Source organism: Vidua chalybeata, chromosome 3, assembly GCF_026979565.1.
Source record: "Vidua chalybeata isolate OUT-0048 chromosome 3, bVidCha1 merged haplotype, whole genome shotgun sequence".
NCBI lineage: Eukaryota > Metazoa > Chordata > Aves > Passeriformes > Viduidae > Vidua > Vidua chalybeata.
The window spans coordinates 72979814-73002050 of NC_071532.1; the positions used below are offsets into that span (position 1 = coordinate 72979814).

The 22237-nt window shown below is 40.1% G+C and overlaps 1 protein-coding gene across 3 annotated transcripts; it reads left to right on the forward strand.

Moving 5' to 3' along the window:
• The first annotated feature begins 4123 nt into the window (after positions 1-4123).
• Positions 4124-21843, forward strand: CCNC (cyclin C). Of its 3 annotated transcripts, none has more exons than XM_053936845.1 (12): positions 4124-4142; positions 5307-5413; positions 8898-8982; positions 9227-9296; positions 10769-10820; positions 13372-13427; positions 14709-14744; positions 16168-16259; positions 16994-17061; positions 17340-17419; positions 19320-19438; positions 20098-21843. In XM_053936845.1, the coding sequence occupies exons 4-12, from the start codon at positions 9258-9260 to the stop codon at positions 20150-20152; spliced, it is 597 nt and encodes a 198-aa protein (XP_053792820.1). In that variant the 5' UTR covers positions 4124-4142; positions 5307-5413; positions 8898-8982; positions 9227-9257; the 3' UTR covers positions 20153-21843. The 3 variants fall into 3 exon arrangements, with proteins under 3 accessions (XP_053792820.1, XP_053792819.1, XP_053792818.1); XM_053936843.1 differs by lacking the exon at positions 4124-4142 and adding an exon at positions 4292-4413; XM_053936844.1 differs by lacking the exon at positions 8898-8982.
• The last annotated feature ends 394 nt before the right edge of the window (positions 21844-22237 follow it).

The following is a 22237-nucleotide window of genomic DNA, read 5'->3' on the forward strand; positions in this document are numbered from 1 at the left end:
GCAGGAGTCTGCTATTGGTGTGGAAGTGGAAGTGTCTGTGATGGTGCTTCAAATAAAAAATTCTCCCACATAAATCCTTTTCCCCGACATTGTCATTCAAAATAACAGGATCATTATGTTTAGATACATGCATTAGTGAGCAGCTGAACTTTTGTTTCATATGTATAAATATTATTTGTGGCTACTTGCTGCTGGTTTGACACATGGAGTCACATCCAGGGTTACCACTCCTCCAATCCACCTCGCTTGTTGCAAAATATAGCCTAAAAGACTACCATTATTGGGAAAAATATCAGACAACTGTCACATTACCTAACTTAGTGAAATCATAACAAAAGCTTCCATCAGAAGCGACATAACATAAGCTGGAAGGGGTTTTCAATTCCACTTAGGCTTCTTTTCCCTATTTCTTCCCTGAAATGTCTCACATTCTCAGCATGTTTTGTGGAAGCTTGATTAAAGTCAGTAAATCTGGTTTTGTACCACTCATTCATTTCCCGAGGGGATATTAAACAGCAGAGGGCAAACAAGAATGCTTATTGTCAGATCTGTGAAAAGATATGTACTGTTTTCAGTTATTAGATGAATATGTAAACATGTGAAAAACCTGAGAGTATCTGCAAAGACTGTTTTTGTGTGCATTCAGGGAAAGAGATAAAGAAAATATTGTATTTCCAATTGTGGGGGAGGACCCATGAACAAAAAACTGACCATATATCATCCTATTTATAAGATGTGGATTGGAAGAAGCATTTTTTATGGAGACAAAAATCTATCCAACCATCCTGTGTATATTTATATCTAGCAATGGACTACTAAGTATATTCAATATGTTTGTGATGGTTTTTATTAGGGGGGCAGAGGGGGAAGAGATCAGCAAGAGCTGACAGATAATTTCATCTCACAAATATGACAAAGTATAATTTTACCTGCAGGTTCTTGGCTGCGATTTTTTCATCCTATATCTGGATGTCCCTCAGAGCAGCAGCCAGGTCTGAGGCTGTGCAGGAGACATCAGCACACACAGCAGCACTGAACATCTGTTTCATGAAATTTTCGTTTGCTTGTTTTGACACACACACACAGAGGACATGGTAAATAAAGCGATCTTCCACACAGCTCCTGGAAAGGTTCAAAAGCAACGTCAAGGGGAAAAAGCTCTGTCCTGTCTGCCCCCTGACATGGCCCTGCCCAAGAAAGCATCTCCCAGCTGGGCCTCCAGGGAGATGGAGTCATAGTGGCATCCACACATGGCCATCAGCACCCCCCACACCAGCTGCAGGCCTCCTGGCCTGGCACTGGGCATCCCCAGCATGGCCCAGTCTAGAGGAACCTTTGCCTCTTTGCTCAAGTGATGTTGCAGGGCTGACAATGACCGGCCCCACCCCCCCACCACCAAAGCACTGGGAGCCCCCCTGGGTGCCATTCTGCAGGGAGGATCTCCAGCATAGCAGGGTGTCCCCTTGTAGGGCACTGGAGGATCTCCAGCATGGCAGAGTGTCCCACTGCAGGGCAATGTGTACCCCAAGGAGTCTTTGTTTCTCTCTGGTTTTGGGTCTGTGGAGCAGGGAGAGTTTCCCTCTCCATAGCTCTGATACTGGTGTGCTGTGCAATGCTGCAGTGCTGTGAAATGGGGTCATGCAATATGAGGTCTGTCCTGCTGGGAAAGAGACAGGCTGGGAGTGGAGCTGGCACGAATCTGTGGTGCCAAGTGCTCCCACTCCAGCAGTATTAGACAGCCCGTGGTGCCAGATACAGGGTAAGCAGAGCTGTTCCCCATGCCTAGTATGCAGTGCAGCAATTGCATTTATCACAGCTCTGGTAAATATCCTGCCCAGTGCCTACTAATATCCTGCCATACTGCAGTGTAAAATCATAGACTTGTTGAAGTTGGAAAAGACCTTTGAGATCATCAAGTTAACCCAGCACTGCCAAGTCCACCACTAAACCATGTCCCCAGGTGCCACATCCCCATACCTTTTAAGTATCTCGAGGGATAGTAAGTCCACCACTTCCCTGGGAAGCCTGTTCCAACACTTGACAACCCTTTTGGTAAAGGAAATTTATCTAAAACTTCCCCAGTGCAACCTGAGGCCATTTCCTCTTGTTCTAGCTCTTGTTTGTTGGGAGAAGAAACTGACACCACCTTGCTACAACCTCCTTTCAGGGAAGCTGTAGAGTGATAAGGTCTTTCCCGAGCCTCCTTTTGTCCTGGCTAAACAACTCCAGCTCCCTCAGCTGTTCCTCATAAGACTTGTGCTCTAGACCCTTCATCAGCTCTGTTGCTCTTCTTTGGATAAGTTGCAGCACCTCAGAGTCCCAGAACTTGACACAGCACTTGAAGTGCACCCTCTCCAGTGCTGAGTACATCACTGCCCTAGTCCTGCTGGCCACACTATTTCTGATACAGGCCAGGATGCCATCGGCCTTCTTGGCCACAGGGGCACACAGCTGTCTCATATTCATCCAGCTGTTGACTGTGCAGAAGCCCAAATCACCACCATGAGGGAACATGGTGCAAGAAAAAACGTAAGCAAGAAAAAACACAGGTACTAAATCAGAGCAAGAAAAAGGCCATGGTCAGGTAGAGAAAGATGGTGAAAAAAAGAGAGATGCTCGCTTGATGTGATAACCAGAAGCATGAGGTTTGCTGCTATTTTGGTTGCTCTAGTATGTTCAGTGAGGTGATGACAAGCTTCTCTGTTATACAGCAGCCTCTGTCTCTGTCTCTGCTGATTCCTTGGTGCTGTGCTATGCTGTGTGTGATGTGGCTGTGATCCAGGGCATTTGCTGGCAATTCAGTTCACCTCTTTGTGACATTGACACAGCAGAGTAAGTTCCTTTTCCCATACCCTGCAAAGTCTGGACATTTTTTGAAGAAAGGTGTCAGGTCAGAGAGCCCCCACAGACTCCCCACATACCCAACCTGTGGTTTCCATCGTGTCTCCTTACACTGAGAGAGGAAAGGTAAAGGGTATGCAAAATATTTTTTCTCTACCTCCCTCCTCCACATTCCTATGTATAAACAGGGTCTCAGACCTAGAGTCTCTGGTGTGTCAGAACAGTGTCTCATTCTGCCAGCAAAGGCATTTAGAAACACCACTGGCTCCATCTGTCCTGGTTCCAGGCAGGACAGGCTTAATTTCTGCTGTAGCCATGAGGGCCAGGGCCAGTACCTAGAGGTTATTCTATGCCACCCCATGTCATTTTCCAGGGACAAGCAGGAAGAAGGCTCACTTGCAGGCTGGGATAGCACTGCAGAGGGAGCGGCTGGGCATTGATGGGGGTTTCCATAGGGTGAGCGACAACTTTTTGTTTTCTTGCCATTAGTGTTGTTGCTGTTACTGTTCATTTCATATCTCATTGCTGTTTGCAGTAAATTGTTCTTCTCTCAGTCCATGATCTTTACCTTTTGTGCCTCCAGTTCTGCTCTCCAGCCACCCAAAGCAGGGGGACAAAAGGACGGGGAAGTGTGTGAGTCATGGGAGGTCTGGAGTAGCTTCAGTGTGAACATGACATTTGAGAATATAATTTCTAAACCATGACACCAATTCACCCTGTGCATCTTCCCTCTCTGCTTCATAGTTCCTAAACAGAACCTAAATTTCCCTTTAACTTACCTGTCCTCAAGTTTTCAAGTGCATGGCATTGGTACATCTCAGATCCCACTAAGAAGCTGAGAGCCACCACAGGAAAGAGCGTGGAAAGAAAGCAGGCCCATGCACTTCCTGTTTGTAGCTTAAATTTAGAATTATTAAGTAAATACCTCTAGAGGCTCTCTCCGATGAGGAAAATTCCAGCATGGAGCAAGCTGAGCCGTGAAAACTTGGGAACAGGTAAGTTAAAGGGAAATTTAGGCGAGGTGGAGATAGCACAAGACAAGTAAGCTCTGGATCTTCCTGGCTGCTTACAGGAGAGAGCGAGAAGCAGCCAGTTGTGCACTGACAGAGGGCAGGATTGGCTGGATACAGGGATGAAATTCGTTCCATGTGAAGGTGGTGAGGCACTGAACAGGTTGCCCAGAGCAGCTGCGGCTGCCCCATCCCTGGCAGTGTTCAAGGCCGTGTCGGACGGCGCGCTAAGCAACCGGGCCTAGCGGCAGGCGCCCCTGCGCGTGGCGGGGGCTGGACCGGCTTTGGAAGGTGCCTCCCTCCCGGCCCATCCCGGTCCGCGTCCCTGTGCCAGCCAGCGGGGCTGCGGGGGCCGGCGGGGCGGGCGGAACCCGCGCGCGGGGGAACGCTTCCCAGTGCCGCGTGTTGCCGGCCGGCGGCGGCGGCGGCCGCCTCCTCCTTCCTGCTGCCGGGGCGGGGGCGGCGGCGCTGTGGCGGCGGGGCCGGGGCATCGCGGGCCCGGGCGCCTCCTCCCCGCTCCGCTCCTTCCCATGGCCGGGAACTTCTGGCAGAGCTCTCACTAGTGGGTGCCGCGGCCGCGGGGCGCGGGGCACGGGTGCTGCGGGCCGCCGCCGCGCTCTGTCCATTCATTGCCGGGCCGGGCGGCGGGCGCGGCGCCGAAGGGAGGCCCGGGAGCGCCGGGCGGGCGGCGGGGCCTGCTCGCCGCGGGACTCGGCGGGAGCCGGGCTGGGCTGCGGGAGCAGCCTGAGCCGCCGCCGCTCAGCCGCCGCTTGGGAAGCGTTTGGGCGCTCCGGGACAGGACTCGCGTCCCGGTGTGGGTGCCCGCGCCACCCCGGGCTCCAGCGGCGGATTGCGGGAGCTTGGCTCCCCAACACGCTCGTCCCCAGCGGTGGGGCAGCCGGGCCTCGGCTTGGCATGGCCATTGGGAAATGTGACTGACGCTGGAACGGACTGCCCAGGGAGACGGTGGAGTCACCATCCCTGGAGGTGTTTAAGGAAAGATTGGAGTGCCACGGTGTAGTTGACAGGCTGGTGGTCGGTTGTGGGTTGGACTCGATCTCAGAGGTCTTTTCCAACCTGATTGATTCTGTGATTCTGCCCTGAAACGCCTCGTGCTGAGCGCGTCAAGCTTTGAATGGTGCCCGTAATGAAATGGCTGCAGCATAAACCTTGTGACTGTCAGAGTCTGAAGTCTGTACAGCCAGCTCAGTTTGCTAATGGTAGAGGCTGATCTCAGCCCCTGGTAGTTCATGTTTTGTTGTTTGGGGTTTTTTTGTTTGTGGTTTTTTTTTTTAGTTGTCTTTTGAAAACCCTGAAGAGCAGTTGCTTGAGAAGATTGTGGCTTTGTTAAAGGCCGCAAGCCCTTTATCCCCAAGCCTCAATTCATAGTCTGTGTAGGAGACACTCAGTATAATGTTGATAAAGAGTTGCTGAAATTATTTTCCATTCCTCTAGCTTACAATGGATTTTGGATAAACAAGATCTATTGAAAGAACGCCAGAAAGACTTGAAATTTCTGACTGAAGAAGAATATTGGAAGCTACAGATATTTTTTACTAATGGTAAAGCTTTTTTTTATTTCTGCCATAAAATCTGTGTAATGTGTGCCATGTCTTAATGGAGGTTTGAATTGCTTAGAGAATGTAATGTTTTCATTGTTGTGTGACATATACTTTCACAGCCTATTTTAACAAAGACTTAGAATGTAAATAATTTGTTGGTTGTACTAACACAATTCTAGGAGACCTTGCAGGCTAATTAGCTGCATATATAACATTTTAATCTGTGATAGGACGAAACAGTAAATTTTCTTATTTTCAAGAAGTTCTTATCAGAACATAAAAGGAGGAGAAGCAAGCAGAAACTGCTAAGCTAGTGTATTAAAGGCTCAATGCCAAGCATTAGGACTCAGCCTGGGCTTTTGGTGGGGTTTTAGGGTGGGGTAAGTATTGTAGGTGATCTGTGCTGTCCCGTTAAACAGCAGAATTTGCAAACTTGTTACTTGTGTTCACTTAGATTCTCTGAAACCTGCAACACAGCTCGTGTTTTGTCTTCTGACTGATTTCCCAGTACCAGGTGGCTCTTAAATCATCAACAAGTTTCTGTGAGCTGTTGCCAAGCAGCCTGTTCTTCCAAAGAATTTAGGACTTGTGTGTGAAGTTGTCTAAGATTTACTTGATCTTGCACAGCATTTAGCTTTCCGTATGAACGGCCACACCTGAATATATCAGATTACAAAGGCACTTAAAATTTTCGCTGTGGAATTGTTCAATATTTTTAAAAAATCTCCTTATGCAAAGGATATTGCTAACTAGTAACTTGTTTGCAAGCAGATCTTCATATATTTTTTGTAGGAGTCCTTTAAAGTACAGAATGCTTATTTTTTTCAGCTGTCTGGCCAGACTTGAGACAGAGAAGTGAAGTGACTTTCCCAGGGCCACTGGAAGATCTTATGTCAGTGCTGGAATGGTATCTGTGAAAGATACCATTGCTTCTCTCTTAGCTTAGTTATTTATGTAACAATTGCATATGCTATAAACACGATCACTATGGATACCTCTGTTATTGCTTACAGGGCATCAGGAAATCAAGCTAGCAATGATTTACCCATTTGATCCATTCCTGATATTTCTTGAGGTTAAAACTAAATGTCATAACTTCATAATAGAAAAAGAGACAAAAGGAGGGTTATGGATATTTCTAAAACTGTATTTCTATGCTAATTTTCACTAGTATTAATTTGAACTGTGAAATATGCTTTTTAAATGTTTCACTTCATTGTTTTTCTTGAGTAAACAAAGCTTTACAAAGTAAACAAGTTAGTTTTGGTTTGTAGTTCCCAGTGTCCTTTTCCTTGGCCCTCCATGCCTCCCCTGAAGGTAGGTGAGTGACTGGGGGCAGCTGGAGAGCAGCTCTGCCAGCATCTCCCCTGTGCCTGTACAAACACAGCCTACTCTGCAGGAGTGAGTGGTGCTGGGCTTTCTCCCCTTCTCTAGCAGAGAGGGCAGGGCAGAGGGCAGAGGTGCTCTGTGCTCGGGCAGAGCTCGCCATGTTCAAGCCCTCAGTGTGTTGTATCCTCGCCTGCCTCTGAATAGAGACCCTGCTTTGGGTCCCCCCTTGTCTCCCATCTGCACTACCTGAGAGCAGATGAGGCTCGGCCCCAGCATGTCACATTCAGTATGTGTTAGCCCAGGAGATGGTTGTTCCCTAAAGCAATTTAAAATCTGCATGGAGAGGGGCAATTTCCTGCTGCTTCCTCATTGGAAAACAAGTGCAGTAGATTACTAACTGATTATATAGCTCCCTGCAGCTATAAAGAGAAGGAAAAAGATCATCTTCTAAAGCAGTTTAAAAAAAAAAAAAAATGATGTTGATTTCTCTGTTTGGATCATCAAGCCTTAACTGATTTTGGTTGAGAAGTGTATTAGTTGTTTTCCCTTTTTGGTTTTGGGCAGAAGCAGTAATGTTTGTGTTAAAAGGCTACTGAAAATACTCAGATTTAAAACAACCTTTATTAAAAAAACCCAAACTACTGAAACTGCTTACTTTCTAAATGTACAAGAATAAATGATCTTGTTTCTTTTCAGATATTAAAATAATTAAAAGCATTGGACTTTTTCCCAGCATATACAAGCTTCCATTTCATTAAGTCTCTCTAGGCTCTTGTCCATTTTTTGCTTTTAAACCACACTTGATTTTTCTCTGACAGCAGATGGCCTAACCATTCCTGAAAATCCCATGGGAGTATGAGACATATTTGGAGTATTCTGTTTAGCCTAATACTTGAATTTTTCTGATGCCCTAGTAGTAGGACAGCTTTTTAGCCCTACGGTCAAATTAAAGGCAAAAATACTTTCCAACCTCCCAAGATGTGCTGATCAAATATTTAGTATTTGTACAGACATTGCATACTGGGTTTAACACCCTTTTCGGAAGTATTGCTTGTCCTGCTGTCACTGTCAAACTAGTCCCAATTTGGTGTTCTTTAGAAAAAGAATGATATGAGACAGACAGGGATTTAGTGTTGCTTTAGGCCTTGCCAGTGGATGACAAATGTGTACCCTGGCTGTTCGCAGGGGATATGTGATAAGAGCATGGGCAAAAAACTCTACTTGAGTGTTGAAGTAGAGACTAAGAATTTAGTGATGGCTGGCAACAGAATTGTTTGCTTTTCCCACCAATGGTCGCTGTCTTGGTCTTGCTGTACATATTTTAAATATCTACTTAAGTGTATTTTAAAATACTGTTTTTGACATTTCTCATGAGGGAGGAAAAAAAGAAGAGGGAGTCTTCACAGAGCCGAGCCGTGCTCAGAATAATGGCGGCGCAGAAGTATGGGAAAAATAACAAGTAACAACCTTATGTTTCACTGTGCCATTCTTTACATCCAACCCCTGCTCTTAATCCCAGCTTGATGCATCTAATCTGCTTGGCACCTTTCCTTTGCCTGGGAGGCCAAACAAGAGCTACCTGCACAGATGACACCAGGGTTGTTTCTTGGCCAACTGGCAGAGGACCACTGTGATGGAGCAGCTGACTACATCCTCTGGTCTCCCACCCCCTCTCCCTAGACTAAATATGTCATTTTTTTAACACCTGCTGCCTCCGCCAAATTTAATGACCGTGTTTGTGCTGGCAGCTTTACTTGTTTGAAAAAAAACCCATCCATTTTGTGTGGCACTGAAGAGCTGAGGTTTTATATTTCCTGTGTCTGAATTTGTTTTGCTCTAAAATGGAATACCTGAGCTTTACCCTTCTGAGATTTGTGTTGTCATCTTCTTAAAGGTCTTACTCACTTTGTACACAATGAAGTCAAAGTTCCTTTTCCTTTTTGAAGGTATTCCCAAGCTTCAGGAGGCAGTGGTTCTTCACCTGCAGGTCCGTAGGTTTTCAGCAGCATGTTGTCCCTCTAGAGCAGCAGAGGGAGAAGACTGTGGTGCTGCTCCTTAGAATCCCCAGCACTAGCTAGTGTTTTGAGACCCTTTGCTATTTGGTGTCAAATTGTTTAAAAAACTTCAACTCAAGCTTTTGTTCATTTTTTTTAAGTTATCCAGGCTTTAGGTGAACATCTTAAGTTAAGACAACAAGTTATTGCAACTGCTACAGTCTACTTCAAGAGATTCTATGCCAGGTAGGACTGTTTACTATGATGGTACAAGAATAAAACATTTGCTAGGCACATTTTGGTAGCCCTTTAAAATGCAGTTCTGTATTAAAAACAGTGCCACTTTTGTTTTCTGGATGGTGTAAAGCTTTTATGCTTTAATAAAGTTAACTTAAGCTTTGCTTTTTCAAAAGGAAGTGTGGTGCTCTTAATAGATTAATCGTTCTACATGTATGAAACAACATATTATAATTTTGTTGTAACATTTCAGATATTCCCTAAAAAGTATAGATCCAGTATTAATGGCTCCTACGTGTGTGTTTTTGGCATCCAAAGTAGAGGTATGAAGTATTACAATTTTTTAATGTAACATTATGTGATGTATGAGAGAAAGAAAACGTTTAGGACTTTCAATTTTTTTTGTCTTTCTTCATGCTTTGGGGGTTGAAACCTTCTCTTTTTTGCATAGATTTCTATAGCATTTAAGAAAAGGAGACAGAGAAGGCCTTCAAAATTTGTTTGAATTACTAACCCTGAAGTGCCTCTGAAAATTGAAAAAAATACTTTAAATGGCTGTTTCACTGTCACGCAGTGTTTAAATATTTACATACACTGTATCTTAAATTGTGTATATCTTAAGCAGTGTCTTCTTTCTGGTGTGTTTCTCCTTATTTATGTTTACTCAAACTTTAAAACATAATTGGAATTTTTTTCCTAATGATCTTGTTCTATTATTTCATATAGCAAGGGATCCTCAGAGTTTACCACACTTTCATTACTTGGATTAAAAGTATGTTGTAGCTCATGCTCTGTCCTTGAGAAATTATCATAAGGAACTGACCCGTTAGGGATTGTGGTTAGAGGGCTCCATGACTCCACCATCATTGCTCCCCTTTGAATGTGGCCAAGAGTTAGCACTGGCTGAGTGCTGCTGTTAGTCCTTGTAATGCAGCAAGTTTACAACTGTTTGAGAAGTGTCTGTGTCATGGAAAAAAGCCAAATTGGCCACTTTATGATATGTCAGCACTAAGGAGTTTTACAGAAGGAGCTCAAATACTTAATGTATGGTAGAACTAGTCCTACTAAATTAGTGGTGACATGTAATACTGTTGTCTGTACAAGTACTGTGACACTCATCAGTGTTTGGAAGACATCAAGGAAAATAGCGAGAGTGTTGGAGAGAGTGCTTTTTTATCAACCTGTTAAATGAGCCTTTAAGCGGGCACAGACACAGTGTTTATACATAGATGTACCTTAAATTAGAAGTCTGTGTAGCCTTCCTTCCTTTGTAGCCTTCCTAAAGCTTCTGCAGCTTTAGAGAGCAGCACTATTGATTCACCTATGGACTTCTCTGAAAGAATACTGTATTCAGAAAATTTTCAGAGAGCTGTCTCAGCACAGGAGCTAAGACTTCACAAAAACATAGCTAAAAAAGGTAGTTAATGGCAGGTTTCTAAAGACAGTTTTCTTTCCAGATGGGATAAGGAAAAAATAACCTCCTTGAAGCCCTCTTCTCTATTTTATAAAAAGAATGTTAGCCAGCTGAACTTTTGGTGCTTTACTGCCTTTCATGAATCTTTACTGTTCCTCACAAACAACCAAGAAACTAATCAATGAAATAACTTAGGTAAAGAGTTTAAACCTGTTTTCCTTAAGGAAAAAAAAAAAAAAAAGGGGTGGGAGAAAAAAACCAAATACTACAATACTGCAAAAAGAAGCCCAGTTTAGTAAGAAGCCATTATTTTAATTTGATAACAGTGTGAGTATATGGTGTTTCAGGTGGTTCACCTCATTTACCATTCTTTTTCTTCAGGAATTTGGTGTTGTTTCAAATACAAGGTTGATTTCTGCTGCTACTTCTGTATGTAAGTATCAGTAATTCTCATTGCACTCTAGTTAGGTATTTCTGTAGGGAAATCAGTTGGTTTCTTTCCTTTTTTTTTAAAGGTAGATTTTTATCAAATCATGGAGGACTATAAGAGCCATTTAGAATAAAGAGCTTCTGTTTCCAAAAGCAGAGACAGAAGTATCCTTTCTGTATTAGTTTTGGTTGATTATGGTTGGAACTTATGCCAGGCATAAGTGAAAAACAAAGTCATAAAACTATTAAAATTTATAAACAACCTCGAGTAGTAAATTGAATTCTGAACTACTTAAAGATAGAATTGGAAATTTACGGCTTTGTCTGTTTAGTAAAAGGTATGGCTCTGTGGAAGTACTTGTCTTAAGAATTTTTGGTTGGCTGTATACCTTCAAATTTTTTAAAATCCTTTTTCCCCCATCATAAAATTAGTCTTTGCACATGGTATTTATTTCTAAAAACACCTTTTATAACCAATTGTTCACAATAAATTCAATAAAATTACACTGTAGTTACTTAATTCTCTATCTTTCCCACTTGCCTTTGTATTTCCCAGTTCATGTAACTTACATGTCATCCATCCAACTCTTGAAGTGATGTCTTCCTTAGCTGAATGCTGTTATCTGACCCAGAAGGTCCAGCTGCTCTCAATGGGCAATTCCTGGCTGTGCTCTTCCAAATGTAGGTCAGCGCTTTCAAAATCCCTTGTAGCTGTTGAGGGACAGGTGACTGGCTGCATCTGCAGCCTCCTGATGCAGAGAGTGTATCAGTCCATGGGGCTGGCCGTGTGACAGTTCTGCCACCAGGAACTGAAACACATCTTCAGTGCCAGCATGACCAAGGCCAGTACTGGATTTAGCACTGAGAGTTGCTATTTTTACATCAGAAGCGTCAATGTGCGGAAGTTTTGATGCATAACTGAGAAGGTTAGATGGTAAATATGCTGATTTTATTTGGACATCTAGTTCTTAGCTGTGCTGTTTCTCAAAATTCCAGTCTCAGGACCTTATAGAAGATTTTCCCCACAGCTCTTCCTTCAAACCTAGAAGTCCTGTCAGCCCTGATAAGTACTGTGCATTCATGGAAGTGGGAGCAAAATGCAACAGGCTTTCTCCAAGCATTTATTCTTTTATTCTACCTGGTCTTCCTTTACCAGAGTTTCTTCAGTAGCACACAGCATTTTTTGTGAGGTCTTAATACCAAAGACAAGAAAAGATGAGGCAAGACAAGTAAAAGCAAAAACAAGCTAACAAAAGGGGTGACTGATGTAATAATAGTGGCTGGTTTAAGAGGTTTGCTTGCTTTTAGCTCAGTAACAACATGGAGTTAATAACACTTGCTTCCTTTGTAAGGAAGATGATCTTTGCCTGGTTTTCAACAACCTCTTCAAAAGGTTTTTCTTCTGTTAACACATCTCACTAAACTGACAGCTCCGTGTAATGGTTGTGTCTGCAGTTTGCTTTGTGGGAAAAATGCTTTTTCTCCCTATCTTCTTTCTCAAATTGATATTTTTTTTTACCATGTACACCTCCAGTTTGCATACATCTTGAGAAAATATTTTATTAATTCTTCTCTTTCTTGAAATAATTAAAATTTCCAACCAGTAGCCCAGTCTTGGTGTCCTACAACAACTTTTCTAGCAAAGTTCACCCTAGGTCTAAATGGTGAATTCTTTGGTCCAGAGGACTGATGCTATCTTTTCTTTGAAGTGAATGTCATACTGATTTTCTGGAAGTAATATTGATAGTATAATTTAATAATATACTGTCTGTCATTAATATATGGAATATTGTCCACTTCCAGGGTGTTAAATGTTACTTGTTTTCCTTGGATGACAAGGACTTAAAATAGCTTTTAAAATGTTTTATGTGTACAAAATATTTTATGTTTAAATGTTTTATGTGTCAAATCCACATCTTGAAGTGTTCTTGTTTTTCTTTGTTCACCATTCTAACATGAAATCACTCTGATTTTGCATATTAGCATGCTTCTTACCAGTGCACTAATTGTACTCATTCTCCTTGTAAAATACACAAAGATTAGTTAAATACCTCCATTGGAGATAATCATTACATTATGGACCTGCAAGAAGTCTGTCTGAGCTCCTTTACCCTGCCTTTGGGCTTGCTTTTCTAAGACTTCATTAGTTATTTTAAAATCTTACATGTTGAAAGATCAAACCTATATAAAAAGTTTCACATGAAAGTTCCATTTGGATTTAGTGTTGGAACTGAGATCCTGAACATCAGTAGCTGGAGAGCTCTGTGAGTGATAACTTGTGGGAAGTTAGCTGTCTCTGAGCTAGTTGGTGGTTAACCAGAAGACTTAATAGTGTCCAAACCTGGGTTTCAGGTGTATTTCTCTTTCCTTTTCAGGATCTTAAATCTTGTAACTTATATCTTCTCTTTGAAATACAAACCTTTTGTACCGAAAGCCACAAACTGAAATTCTGCTGCCAGGTAGATTTGAAGGGCTATATACAGATGAATGAATAGAAAGGGAAAGAAGTAAAAGAATTACATTATTTTTAACATATTTTTTTCTGTTTACTGTAGTGAAAACTAGGTTTTCATATGCCTTTCCAAAGGAGTTTCCTTATAGGATGAACCATGTAAGTATGCTATTTGAAATACAACTTGATCAAATAAATTAGTAATTGTTAGCAGAAAATTCTTTCTTTTCAATACTAAGAAAGAAATGTTTTCATACTCATATGTCAGGTTTGTTCATGATTAGTTTTGTATAGAATATTGTGAAAGTTACTTTTAAAAATAGTAAAAATCTTATGTAACCTCCTTTCCTTAAATTGTTGACAGGAAAGACAAGTGATGTGATAGGGTGACTGAAATGGTAGTTTTTCTATAGCGTGATGAGAAAAGAGATTTAGTTTTTTTTTGACTATTCTTGTTTACAGATACATTGCTCCAGGGGAAGTAAATGGCCTTTGCACCTGGAATGCTTCCAAGCTTGCACACATGAGCAGTTGGCTTACAGAAAGCAGCTTTATTTTTGCCTGTAAAATTTAATGGCTCTTGAAGGATAGTTTTTAATTAGTACATAAAATTTAAATTTACCAGCGGTTTTCAAGATATTCTCAGTCACAATACTGTGAAGTTTTGTAGTTTTTCTTAAAACCAATTTTGACTTGTGCTGTAGAATTTTGAAAGCTAAACATCTAAATAGTTTTAGCTTGGCTGTAACAAATACTTCTTTTTTGTTGGTTTGCTTTTTACCCAATCTAGGAAGCCAAATGATACGTCAGAATATAAAATACCTAAGACCTTATAATAAAACTGCACTGCTGTTTTATAGGTAAAGGCAAATGGAAATACATTTTGGAATACAGCTTTCGTATAGCCAAAGTAGTCCAGTCTTTTCCTTCATGTCACCAATACATCACCTTCTGTATTGAGGGTGAGAGCTGATATGATTGCTAAAATTGGACAGAATATTTCATATGAAATTAAAATCTGAAGATGTTTTGAAAGGTTATTTGACAAGTTAGTGGGCTGAAAAAGATACTCTTAATTCTACAAAAGAACTTCTCTATTGCTGTGAAGTTTTTATGCACTGGGAACAATTTGCTGCTACCAGGTGTTGAAACAAATCAGGCAAGTGCTGCCAATGAAGCAGTCTTTCACAGCAAACTTGATGCAAAATATTTAAATTGTTTGTTATTATGACTGGAGTTGACTTATAATAGTGATAAGGCAATAGCCAATAACAGTTTTATTTTTGTTTGGTTTTGTAATTTCAGATAAAATGCATTTAGGACTGTTGGAAATAGTTGTTGAGAATTCCTGTGCATTTGTGATGTTAAACTGTGTGTCAGTTAATTTTTTCTGCTGCCTGAAACATACTGCTTATTAACTGTGATTTTGCTTCTTTGCAGATCCTAGAATGTGAATTCTATCTCTTAGAATTAATGGTAGGTTGGGTTTTTTTGGTGGAACTGCTTCTGTTTTTGTGTGAGAGGTAATTGTATCTAAGTCCTGATGCAGAGACTGGGATGTCAGTGTCCTTTTTTCCCTAGATGGAATGGTCAGTTATCACCATGAGGAGTTGTATTCTTTCTATGCCCTCTCCTTCTTGCCTGGAAGAATCTGGGGCTACACTTACATGTTCTAGGAGAAGGTTTGGTACTATCCCATTCAGGCTAGTCTATAACAGCCTAATAATTAGAGTAATCTTCTAGGAAGTGAGATGGGGGTTTAAATCCTATGAGGAAGAAACTGAATTCAGGCCTCCCATTTTCTGAGATGGTGCTGTAACTATTAGGCTGTTGGATGAAAGGAACACAGTGGGACATTTTCTTCCAGACCCTTTGAAAGAAAGGAGCCATGCCTGTTTTTGTAAGAGTAGCTATCCCATTGCTGTGTTTGCTCAGGTAGCTGAAAGGGGGCAACCCAGGCTTCTTACAAGGCTTGGGTAAAGTAGTACTTAATTTCTGCATATGGCTTGGACTTGGATGGGTTAAGCACTGAATTTTACTACTAGAGTAATACTGTACTAGAGTAGTTCTGCTCAAGTGCAGAGAAAAGGAGTGAGAAACCAGGGAGCAGCTTAGTGAGTTAGACAGCAGATGAGAGAATATGTTTTGGGAACTGAACACATAGGAGGTCAGATCAAAGTTTTTGTTCGTACCTACAAGTTATTTTAATACCGTTTTTCTATTCCTGTTTAGATTTGGTCCTTGGTACCTCTGCTATACATGGCAGTAACTCTTGAGTTTTGTATACAGAAGTTTTAGCACAAGCAGTTGCATTTACAAGAAGTTATATTTAGGGGATTCACTTATTTTTCCAGTATGCTGTGCAATATATAGTGTGTGCAGTGATGGTGTTTCACAAAAGTGTTCAGCACATGTAACTTAATGTGGCTTTTCCCTGTAGTATCCACACATTTGGCTGCTTTTAGCAAGAGGTTTATTCCTTCTTGTTTACCTGGACCTGGGGGGAATTTGAGGGCAGTAGAATTTTTCTTTTCTTTCTTTCCAAACCAGCATCAATTATTTTGGCATGGTCTCCCTGTGTGGTATTTAGTAGCAGACTGTTTTCTGGCAGCGTTTTGTATTTCCAAGTGGGAATTACGGGTTTGTAAGCAAATGTGGTTTCAGTGTGCTGCAGATGTGACTTTCTGTGTCTCTTAGGGGAAGGACATTGACAGACTGGCAACTGTGCTGTGTAATGGTATTCTAGAGAGAGCATTGCCCTCATTAGAGCAGGGCTAGGTGTTAGAATGCTACCTAAAAAAATCATCAGTAATTGACTTGTAAACCAAATGTTTTAATACGAACTGACAACATGCTCTGCATTGAAATCTAACTTCTGTACCAATGACGTTTTTCCTAGGACTGCTGTTTGATAGTATATCATCCTTATAGACCTTTGCTCCAATATGTGCAAGATATGGGCCAAGAAGACATGCTGCTACCTCTCGCATGGTAATGAAGACAATGGAAATAGTTCCTCCGTTCGTCAAGAATGCAAGTGTTTAACAGTTATGCTTCAAAGGTGGTTAAGCTTTTGCTGAACCAAGCAAGCTTAGCCATATTTGAATACAAAGGGTGCCCTAGCTAACCTGTGCAGGTGTATATCCCTGACTTAGCTTATTCTGTCTTTAACCCTGTAATGATTTTACTTTGCAGTGGTCTAATTTTTAGTTTTTAGACTAGCTCTAATAGCACAGTTTTAACATTACTGAATGGTGACTATGAGTAGAGGGAATTTCTTTTTGTCAACATTGTCTTTTTGTTGTAGCATGTCATAGGAAGTAGAAGCAATATATAGGGTTGTTTAGCAGTGTTAGCAGAACTCTTATTCTTCAACTGTTTCAAATACAGAAAGACAGTAGAAGTACTACTTTTATGATAGCCTTTATTTATCTGTGAGACAGATAATTATTTGATGGTATACATACACATCCATTGCAGAAAGACATTTATGTACTAAAAGAATGTTTCTAAATAAACTTCTGCTGTAATTACAAGGGAAAAAAAGAAAGGCTTTAAGAGATTTTTACAAGGGAAGCGATCTCTTTCCTTGATACTTTGCCCTGTGGCCTCATTGCTTTGACCATCTGGAAAACTGACAAATTATTTGTAAACCAACAGCAGTTTTTGAAGGGATATAGTCTAAAGGTGAATAGGAAGATACTTACAGGTGTTTTTTTGCACAGGAGGATAGTGAATGACACATATAGAACTGATCTTTGTCTGCTGTACCCTCCTTTCATGATAGCTCTAGGTAAGTAACAATTAATGCCTCTTGTCATGTTTACTTGGATGTATTCTCTGCACTGTCCCATCACAGGTGTTCCTCAGTGCCCTCATAAGGTGCCTCAGGTTGTGTCTCATACAGCATTGACACAGTAGCCTTGCAACTTAAAAAGTCTTAAAGAAAAGTTAGATAATTAATCCCGAGTTTTCTCTGTTGAACTGTATAGGGTTTATAAAAAATTGAATGTTTCTAACTGTATTGGGAGTGTATCTTTATTCAATATCCATGTCACCTGATCTTTGCAGCTTGCCTACATGTGGCCTGTGTTGTCCAGCAGAAGGATGCAAGGCAATGGTTTGCTGAGCTGTCTGTTGATATGGAAAAGGTACTCTGTTTTTTATTCCCACCACTTGTTATGGACTGATCAGAAATGGTAGTCATGCTTGTCTTTCACATCCACAATACTGATTTTAACTTAAAATTCAGTGCTCTTGTTAGATGCTGTTGCAGTTAGGCAGATCTCTTCAGAAGGGAGACAGTGTCAGGTTATTTGGTTATCACCCTGCTCTGAAAGTCAAGACAAAACCATTGCATAACAGAAGAGCATTGCTGGTATTGCTGTTTTCCAGACAGAAATATAAACTCAGTATCTTCTACATTGTTTTCCAGAAAAAGAATTCCCAGCGTTTTTCCGTCACACAAGATTGTCAGTAGTTCTGCTTTTAAGTTCAAGTGCCTGTGATTTTCTGATTCACTTTTCAGCATCATGCCAGCACACCATTTTCATTTTCTCCCTGTAAATGTGCAGAGTATAGCATAGTGTAGAACATTTTTGACACTTTCAGGATGCCCAGCACCGTGACTTCAATCAGTGCTAAGCAGGGAGACACCAAGATCATTCAGTTGAGTTCCCTGCTAATGCAAATTCTGTGTCAAATAATCCCCTTCATTAGTTTATTAGGTTTCAGGGTGCAGTTGTCCTTATGTTCTTCATCCTCAGTAGTTTCTTTTACTTTTTGGGTTGGCTTCTTTAACCTTTATTTAGCTCCAGCAAGCAAATTGAAGTAGCACTTATATTCCTTATCACACTGTTTCATTTAGCACATATTTTTTCAGTCTTTTTTTTGAAAGTGAGTGTCTCGAATTAAATAGCCTGTTATGACTGAGAGGTACTGCTTCCCTCTGTGCCCTTGGTATTGCCCTTTATCCCACTGATGTTATGGCATTGTGTTTGTATTCCAGGATTTGTCTTGAAATGTAAACACAGTGTGGATGCTATGCTGCGTGGAGAGCTCTGTGAATTATACTGTCATACATTTAAAGGCAGGGTGATAATAAACTGGCAGCAAAGGAGAACCAACATATATTTAATAGATAAAATTACCATAAGCTTGATACTGAATATATTTGAATGTTTACTTTTATTGATTCTTATGTCAGTGATAAAGCCTAAGCTTGATTTTTTTTTTTACATGAACACCATGGACATGGTGAAGCACCAACTATGACTTTCATTTCTAAATATATTGCTCCAGCACTTAATCAAAGATCATGTATTAAAAAGAAGAAAGAAGTCTACTTTATTAATTTAGAGAATGATGAAACATATTATGAATGAAACATTCTCCAGCTTTTATATAGAATATTGAACTAGAAATTTAATAGGAAATTAAGGTACATAGAAAGTCCAAACCAGTATGGAATTCTTACACTTCCAGAAGCAGAATACGAAGTGTCAACAATTCTTGTTATATATAAGAATGTAAGAAGTATTTAAAAACTCCTTGGCTCTGTTTCTTGGAAAGAAAGAGTTCAGATGACTGTTTTGTGGTTTTGGGCTTTTGTTTTCCCACACCGTTCCCCTGCTATGTATAGAACACTGATAATCATCAATTACTATATTGATAATGCATGGTCATATAGCTGCAGTCATGCTGCCCAAGTCTGTATTTTCCCAGGAGCTTAGTTATAAGCTGTGTCAGTAGTTGCAAATAAATAAATAAATTTTTTAAAAAGGTATTTAGTTTGCAGGGGAAGAGAAATAGTAAATACAGTTGAAAGGGAAAGTATTCTGTTCAGGCTTCGATTTACAATTAATCAAAAAATTAATTAAACACTTTTTTGTGACCAGATTAAGTGTGAGACAGCTCTGTTTAAAATACAAAAATTTTGTTGCTTAGTTTCAGTTTGGGGCGTGTTTAGTTAATTGCACACTTAACCAGGCTATGACAAAGGTAAAGTCACTATCGTGTCTGACCTTAGGCTCTCTTTTATTTCTAATGCAGATTTTAGAAATAATCAGGGTTATTCTGAAGCTGTATGAGCAGTGGAAGAACTTTGATGAGAGAAAAGAGATGGCTACTATTCTTAGTAAAATGCCTAAACCAAAACCACCTCCAAACAGGTACAGTACTTCCTTATTGCACCTTTCCTATAGGAAAAACTAGCCTGTGATCCTCAAGAATGTGTAAATGTTTAATTCAAGGTGTAGTGTATGTTTTTATCGTGCAGATGTTTCTGATACAAACCAGCCTGATTGTTCAGGAGCTAGTAGGAAGCATAACATCCATTATCTTACAGAGAATGTTAATGTGATTAGAATGTGATCAATACAGCTCAGCAAATGTAAGGAACCCCAGTGTGAGGCTCCATGGCTGGGCCAGATTCAATGGAACTGGGCCTGCTTGGTGTCGTATTTAATTACTGTGATTAAATATCACTGCTGGGAATCTGCACATGCAAATTCCTGTGCACATGCCTATGTAATGTGAACTTTGCAATGTTGACTTCAGAGGTTGATTTAGCAGGCAGCTTCATGGATCTATATTGAAATTATTATTCACATAAATATGGTGAAGTTATTTATGCATGCTGAGAATTACCTTTGCATTTTTTAAATTAAGCTGAGTAGAATATTTTGACCTATTTATGTATATGTTGAAGTATTTTCTTTCCAAAGATTTTCATTACTTTCAGAATACTGTATTTTTTAATTTAAAAAAAGGATAAAAATGTAATGTGGTGCTTCTTATTGAAGAGATATGTTTTTGTTTTCTTCAACAGTGAAGGAGAACAGGGTCCAAATGGTAGCCAGAACTCTAGTTATAGCCAATCTTAAGGCATTCCAAAGAATTTCTTTATGGACCACTTTGACTCAAGACATCCTGGGATATTTCCTGTGTTCATGAAATGGACAGAAGGTTTCAGTAACATCTTTGACAAAGAACTCGAAGAATAAATAGCTTGTTTGTGTCAAGCATTTTGAAAGCTTTTTCTCTAAAACGGTATCATTTTCTCTGACGCTGGAGCAAATGTGCTAAGATTTTTCAGTGTAAGGAATCAAACTTTAAACCAAGCTGCAAAAGATTGATGTTTTTCACTCAAAACAAATAGTTCATGATAGGTTTTATTTGTGTGGAAGTGAACTATTTTTAGAGCGACAGTAACCTGAGGCCTAAGTGTAACTGTATTAATGACTTGTGTTGTCTTCATTTTGTTTGTGACTGAAGGAAGATAGTGCACTCTGTGTTGAATCTATCCATTACCTTCAGTTTTGATTTTTGATTTAAAAAAAAATAAATACAGATTCTGCAACAAATAACACACAATCCTTCAGAAACAAATGCCTAGAAAAGCCTGTAAAGAATATTGTTACAGTTTTAATGAAAACTGCAGGACAGAAAGTCAGTTTTATTTTTGGGTTTAAAAAAGCTGTATTCCTCAGTAGATCTACTTGGTTGTTTTTGCCATGATACAGTAGCCCAGCTTGCCAGAGAAGTGCAATATGTATAGTGATTCTGCAGTTTTCTGAAACATTGCCAGTGTTAGAAATTAAGATGACCCAACATACTAGGATTTTTTTTTTCAAATAAATGTACTGTATGGTACAATCGGAATATTTCACAATCAAGTAGAAATCTGGATATTATTGCTATTTTTTATGGTGGATTTTATTGTAGAAAAGATATACACTGTTAGTCTGCCTTCACTGTTAGTGTGAATTTGTGTGGTTCATTAGAGAGTTTATTTAAGAGGATCAAGTGTTTGGTGAGCTTCATACTGGCTAATTTTAATTGGGATGTTAGGAGCAACTCTAGAATAACTGAAATGGGATTCCTTGGTTACCTTTGTGCTGGAGAAAATGAGATTTCTTCAAACAGAAGGCCATATCCTGCATTCCTTACTCAGGCAGATATCCCAGTGAAGACAGGAATTGGCCTTAATTGATTACTTGATTTTTTAGATAACTTTGTTTCTAAGTTCTGTACAACTTTATTTTGAATGATAATGCCAACTTGCCCAAGTATAAAAGTTGTATGATAAAGTTCAGTAACATTGTTCTTTTTCTTTTGTTGTTTTTTGTTTGTTTGTTTTCCTGAAACAACACATTTCACTGCTCTGAAATCCTGGAGGGAGATTGAAAACATGTGCTCTGTGACATGTCTTGGTTCAAAAAACTGGTCCCTTAAAAAACCCACCTGTTCTTGCAAATGCCTGTCTTTGTAATTGGCTGGGTATTCAGTGAAATATAACTGAAGTGGTTTTATATGTAGCCCATTAGGCTACTAGCATTTATTTCTGTTCAGGTTATTTTCATAAACCATTATGTGAACCCACCCCAGACACTTCGGTGAGGTGGAAAAAATATACATTTTGGTCTTTGCTACTTGGTTGCCATTTGATCCATACCTTTTATAGACACTTGATTGATGAAGTGGAATTTGGCTATTTTGCTTTCATTTCTTGAAGTCTAAAATGTGCGATTTGTAATGTGGACTTGGGGAATAGAAATAAATCAAAGCAACTTGACCTCTGTTGTCTGGAGTAATTAAACAGGAACTATTATTTAGGTAAGCATCAGTCTTCTCACATATACCACGTAATCTGCCAGGAAAGTTCATGTTTTGGAATTGGGGAATTAATGAAGAATTCTGGCTGGAGTGATGAAATTTTTTCTTAAGAAAAGATTTAATCACTGCTGCTGAAGAGTCTTTGCAGACTTTACTTCACACCTAAAGCATAATGAGACCTAAATCTTGGAGCTAAAATGTCAGGCACTTCTTGATGTTACCTAGAAGTTTCTTAAGGCATTTCTCTACTGGGATGAGGAGGCTAATTTTACCAGCTTTGATTCCAGTAAGAACAGTGAAAGGCAATAAAGTGCAGTCAAAAGAGCTGGATTCAGTGAAGACAGTTTTAAAAA

Coding starts and splice junctions, on each gene's coding strand:
- CCNC (XM_053936843.1), top strand. CDS start 4,382: ATGGCCGGGAACTTCTGGCAGAGCTCTCACTA. Junction 8,983..9,226: donor TTCAAGAGATTCTATGCCAG/GTAGGACTGTTT, acceptor GTAACATTTCAG/ATATTCCCTAAAAAGTATAG. Junction 19,439..20,097: donor CCAAAACCACCTCCAAACAG/GTACAGTACTTC, acceptor TTTCTTCAACAG/TGAAGGAGAACAGGGTCCAA.